The 6,396-nt window shown below is 38.6% G+C and overlaps 1 protein-coding gene across 1 annotated transcript in view; it reads left to right on the forward strand.

Moving 5' to 3' along the window:
- The window catches only part of Zgrf1 (zinc finger GRF-type containing 1), a 54,623-nt gene that overhangs the window by 23,125 nt on the left and 25,102 nt on the right, over positions 1 to 6,396 (forward strand). The window contains exons 12-13 of the mRNA XM_005357423.2: positions 1,781 to 1,977; positions 3,713 to 3,852. Coding sequence (XP_005357480.1) covers positions 1,781 to 1,977; positions 3,713 to 3,852 — 337 coding nt within the window. The remainder of the gene's footprint in view (positions 1 to 1,780; positions 1,978 to 3,712; positions 3,853 to 6,396) is intronic.

Raw genomic sequence — 6,396 nt, forward strand, 5'->3', positions numbered from 1 at the left:
TTTTCTTTGTGACATTAGTAACATAATAAGCTCTCAGTACTTTTCTAATGAAATGAATGATCTGTGTTCCAGAATACAAAAATAAGAATTAAAGTTAATTTTCAAAAATGTAGGAGCTTATTGCATAGTAGTGGATGGAAACTGACACAGGGAAGAAGATTCCATCTGTAAGGTAGGAAGGTGTGCCTAAGCACAGTCTCAGCCCTGAGAAAGGGGTCTGCCTTAGAGTTCAGAAAATGCTGAGATGAGACTGAAAGAAATGAAGGTTGGAAACTGAACCAGCACTAGACAAGGCCAAGTGAGTAGAAAAGCATGCTGTCCTAATGTGTATTGTGGGTATTACAAAGAAGGGTTCATAACACATTGGTAGCTTTTACTCATTTGTAAAACTGCTTACATCTATAGTAGCAATTAAATAATTGCACTATAGTAGCAATTAAATAATTGCACTATTTGTATGCATCATTAGTTGAATATATAAATTTGACCTTAAAAATTCAAAAGCAGGGCTGGAGAGTTGGCTCAGAGGGTAAGAGCATTGCCTGCTCTTCCAAAGGTCCTGAGTTCAATTCCCAGCAACCACATGGTGGCTCACAACCATCTATAATGAGGTCTGGTGCCCTCTTCTGGCCTGCAGGCATACACACAGACAGAATATTGTATACATAATAAAGAAATAAATATTTAAAAAAAAAATTCAAAAGCAGCCGGGCAATGGTGGCGCACGCCTTTAATCCCAGCACTTGGGAGGCAGAGGCAGGCGGATCTCTGTGAGTTCGAGACCAGCCTGGTCTACAGAGCTAGTTCCAGGACAGGCTCCAAAGCCACAGAGAAACCCTGTCTCAAAACAAAACAAAAACAAAAGAAAAAAAATATATATATATATTGTTTGTTTAAACAATATATATGCCTATGTTGTTTGTTTAAAGGGGTCGGTCACAAAGTATAAGATGCATCATTTGGTGAATTTGTTTTACAAAATCTATGTATATGTTTGTGTGTGTGTATGTGTGTATGTAGAAAGAAATGCACAGATATCGCTAGTAGTTGTTTCCGGGTCAATGTCAAGCTATAATTTATTACTAATTTTTAAATATATATTTATATCTCTATATCTACATATATATTGTCGTTGTTTTTTCAAGACAAGGTTTCTCTGTAGCTTTGGTGCTGCTCCTGGAACTAGCTCTTGTAGACCAGGCTGGCCTCGAACTCACAGAGATCTGCCTACCTCTGCCTCCCAAGTGCTGAGATTAAAGGTGTGCACCACCATTGCCTGGCAAATTTTTAAATATATTTTAAAACAAGAGTTTTTTTTTTAATGTGTATGTGTGAACATATATATGTTCACCACATGTATACCTGGAGCCCATGGAAGCCAGAGGAGAGTGCTAGATTCTCTAGTCTAGGACTGGAATTACACGTAGTTATCAGTTGTCATGTGGTTCCCGGAAACCAAGTCCAGGTTCTCAGGAGGAGCAGCAAGTACTCTTAGTGCTGAGCCAGCTCTCCAGTCTCTTGAATTAGGTTTTGTTTTCAGGATAATATACTCTCTTGATGAAGAGAAAATAAATGGAAAAATAGGTACTTTATAATTTTAATGTATTGCTTAAATTAATAAGTGATTTGTTTTTTGGAATATATTAATAACAGGCAGCTGTTATAAAATGCTTGACAAGCATAGTGCAGAAAACAGAAAAATAGAAAGTTTTCACTATTCTAATATGCATCCTAGGCAAACACTGTACATTAAGTTCTTTATATCTTTTTTCCCCCTTAGGGTCGTCTCTTTTATACATGTGATAGGCCCAAAGGTAATCAATGTAAATTTTTCAAATGGCTTGAGGAAGCAACTCCAGGACAGTTATCACAGGATGAGTCTCAGCCCAACATGGTTTTTAATGATGTTAAGAGTATTGGCTCATATTTAAGAAGTCAAAAGGTACCGGTCTATGAGGAATGCCAGCTTTTGTTTAGGTATGATTTATGGTACCATAAAATTTCCTGTAATTATGTCATAGAATAGCAGCCCTCGCAGAACTCACCAACAGGTACTCTGGGGTTAGTCCCATAGTCTTTCACATGCTTGACTGCTCTTCTCCTAAGCTGTATTCCAAACCCATCAGTGGTTTGAAAAGAAATTGAGATGGTGTCTTAGTTAGGGTTTCTGTTGCTGAGAAGAGACCCCATGGCCATGGCAGCTTTTATAAAGGAAAACATGGTGGGACATAGTAGCATGCAGGCAGCTGGGGAAGGAGCTGAGGAGGAAGGAACTACATCTTGATCCCTCAAAGTAGCAGCAAGAGGTCTGAGACACTGGATATGGCTTGAGCATATATGAGACCTCAAAACCCACCTACATGGTGACACACTTCTTATAAGAAGACCACACCTACTCCAACAAAGCCACACCTCCTAATAGTGCCACTCCCTCTGAGTTTATGGGGCTCAGTTGCATTCAAACCACCACAGATGGGGAAACTATATATCAAGGAGACTACTCTCAGTCCTATAATTTTAAATGAAAGTAAGGCTTTAAAGTTATTTTGGTGCTCTCTAAACATCAAGTGATGTCAAAAGTATCACGACAACTTGCAAAAGATAGTTTGTTTTTTCCTCCCTTCCTCCCTCCCTTCTTCCGTCTCATAGTTATTCACAAACCTAAGGGAAACCCTATTTATAAAACCACAATAATAATTCTTTAACAGTACAGGAATAGGTCATTCCCAAGCCTGAATTATAGAGCTGATAGGATGAAAGTGGTTTCATCCTATCAATAACAACTAAACATAATGACAGTTTGCATGGAAATTTAATAACTTATTGCAGGCTTATAGATGCCAGGGTCTTTCCCAAGGATTTTGTGTATATTGTTTGCTCATAACAATAATGTATAAGATAATAGTAATTTAAGATTATTTATTATTTTAATTTTGCATCTATATAAACATAGATGGTCTAGATTCTAAATACTTTTTCTGTCTCTATGATGATGATTTTGGTTTTTCAAGACAGGGTTTCTTGTGTAATAGCTCTAGCTGTCATGGAACTCTTTGTAGAACAGGCTGGCCTTGACTCACAGATATTTGTCTACCTCTGCCTCCTTAGTGCTGGGATTAAAGGAATATACCACCTCTGCCTGACTTTGATGATGATGATGATGATGATTATTCACATTTGTGAATATCTCTCTCTGTCTGTCTGTCTATTTTGGTTTGGTTTTTCAAGACAGGGTTTTTGTGTAACTTTGAAGCCTGTCCTGGAACTCACTCTGTAGACCAGGCTAGCCTTGAACCTACAGAGATCCACCTGCTTCTCCCAAGTTCTGGGATTAAAGGCATGTGCCACCACCACCCAGCTAATAGATATATTTATATGTCTATTTATAATATTTATATTTTACAACATCTCTGAAAGTAAATGAACACACAAAGTTTGGTTCTTACTGTTATGTTCTGTGTTAAAAATTAAAATAATTCCTTTTTAAAGATTTTTATGTATTCATTTTGTGTCTATGTGTATGTGGATATGTTTGTGGGTACTTGTGAAGCATAGAGGTTATTGGATCTATTGGAGCTGGAGTTACAAGTGTTTGTGAGCTGGCAGATATGGATGTGGGAACCAAAGATTCCTGGAAAACCAGGAGTTATTCTTAACCTGAGCAGTTTCTTAGCCACTCAAATTCATTTGAATCTTTTGTTATTTTTTTCAGGAAAGCATTTGATTTTCAGAGGAAACAGTACGGTAAACTAAAGACGTTTGCAGCTGTGAACCCTGAATTTTGCAGTGAAACAAAAAGTAGGATTTATCTTAAACTGAGTCGGAAGGAGAGCTCTTCAGTTTATAATAAAGGTAGGTGGACCTGACCGTGTTCATGATTGAGTTCCATAGCTCTGCAAATCCTTTATAGTAAAGAGAATTTTTAAAGTATAATTTAACAATGCCATATAGTGAAAATTGTGGTGTTTTAGATCATTTATAAAAAGTATACTCAGAATTTTTAGAGTTTTTAATCCCAGCACTCAAGAAACAGAGTGAGTAGAGGCCAGCATGGTCTACAGAGCGAGTTCCAAAACAGCCAGGGCCACACAGAGTAACTGCCTCCAAAAACTAAAAACAAAAGAATTTTAAGAGTTTTAAAAAATTTTATTCCAGAATCCACTTTATTGAAAAATTGCACTAAGTTTTTGATACCATATAAATAATAAAGTAATTCAACTCTGTGCCAGACCTATTTTTTTCTAAGACAGGGTCTCTCTGTGTAACAGCCGTGGCTGACCTGGAACTCACTCTGTGCATCACCATCTCTCAGCGTCCATGACCTATTTTTACCCCAGTCCTCCCATAGCCTGGTATGGGGTTCTTAAACTTTTTTGTAGATATACAAAAGACTTTTTGAGATACAATCCTTGAAAGGGAAATGTTGTATTACAGATCATGAGAATGTAACATCCATCTTTATCTTAGAATTCCAAACTGATTTCTGTAGTAGTTTTTGCCAAGTGTAGTCTTAGTACAAGAGAAGCTGTGGGTCAACCTACTCAAGTGGGTGTACAGTGAACCTGTAGTTTGGTTCGCACTTTTCTGTTCTGTGACTTCAAAGTGTTCTTTATGTGTTTACTAGCTGTATGTGTTTCTCATCTACTTTACTATTGAATTTTTAGCAATCCTTTTTATAAAAGATTTTTATGTGTTCATGTTATTCCTTTGTTGGTCAGGTATATTGTGAATATCTTCCCATGTGCCAAGTCTTTTTATTTCAAGCCTTTTCTAGACTTCTTTTATACTGTAAGTGGGAGAAATCAAACCCAAGGCCTGGCATATGTTAGGAAGAGAATTTATCACTGAGCCACATCTCTTTCCTTTCTTAATTTTTGGCTCATTGAGACAGTGTCTTTCTGTCTTAAATTCACAGTTTCTCCTGCCCCAGCCACCTGAGCGCTGACTGGGATTAATGGCTGGGCTTCTATGTTATATATTTGTCCCAATCCCGCAGTGCTTAAGTTGCTGTAGCTTAAGTCCTAATAGTCAGACTATACAAAGTTCCCCTCACTTCCAGAAACTGCTCTTGGCACTTAGCAATTTCATATGCATTTAAAGGCATCTGGTGAAGTTTTATGAACAAAAGCCTGCTGGAATTCTGATGCAAGTTGAATCTCTAGATTACATTCAGACCCATCCCAGTATGCATGTGGAAGTCAGGATAGCTGAGTGAATTAGTTTTCTCCTTTTCACCATGTGGGTTCCAAGTGCTTTATCTGCTTAGCTGCCTTGCCAGCTTAGAGAATGACATCTTGTTTTATTATCTCTCAACTCAATAAATAAACTTTTGAAAACTTTTGTGTTTGTGGGGGACAGGATCTCACTACCTCTTTCCTCATCCCCTGAGGGCTGGGCAAACCTCTGTAGAAGTCATTGGTTCAATGTATTAATACTTTATGTTATGGTTTTGGTCCCTTTTAAGAGACAAGCCACACCCATTCCCCTCCCCATCCGCTGAGGCAGGCTGATCTTCAGCTTCCGGCCTGAGCCAGTTCTCTTTTCCGTCTTCCTCTCGGAGAGGCAGCTTCGCTTTTGCTTCTGCCTCTCTCCCCACTACTCTGCTTCCCCCCTTCTGTCTCTTTCTCCCCTTCTCTCTCTCTCTCTCTCTCTCTCTCTCTCTCTCTCTCTCTCTCTCTCTCTCTCCCCTTCACCCTTCCTCCTCCATAACCCCCTGAATAAACATTCAACCTCACCCTGCATACCGTGTCTATCCATGTTTCTGGCTTCTGCCTGCCCGCCATGTGTCTCCCTGCCTGGAACCAGCCATTGCTCGGGGCCCGCTGTCTGCCGCCACATGGCCCGCTGCCAATGCTCAGGCCACTGCTCTGGGACCGGCAGCCATTTCTGCCTGGGACTGGCTGCTCCCAGAGCCCACTGTCTGCCACCACATGGCCCGCCGCCACCATTTGGGACCTACAGCATTTCTGCTGCCTACTGCCGCGGGGATCTGGCAGCATTTTTAAAAAAGAACAACACTTTATATTTTCTGAAACTTATGTGGATTATATATTTTGTTTTCTTGATTAGTTTTGCCTGAGATTTGTCTATTTTGTTAGTTTTGTGAATTATCTTTTGTCTTCATTGATCGAAATATCAGCAATTTGTTCTTATATTTTTGGTTGTGAGCCTAGCCTTTAACGGCTGAGCCATCCCTCCAGGCCTAGCAAATTGTTCTTTAAATTTTTGTTTTATTTATTTATTTTTTTACAAACAATAGAAACACATAATTTTTTTTAGACGTGCAGAAAATTTGTACCATTTATTCTAAGATGTTAAAAATGTTTTAACATTTTTACATACTATAATGTTTTATAGGAGAAAATGAATTTTTTTTGTGTTTTTTTTTTTTTTTTT

This window comes from Microtus ochrogaster, chromosome 21 (assembly GCF_000317375.1).
Source record: "Microtus ochrogaster isolate Prairie Vole_2 chromosome 21, MicOch1.0, whole genome shotgun sequence".
In the NCBI taxonomy this organism is placed as follows: domain Eukaryota; kingdom Metazoa; phylum Chordata; class Mammalia; order Rodentia; family Cricetidae; genus Microtus; species Microtus ochrogaster.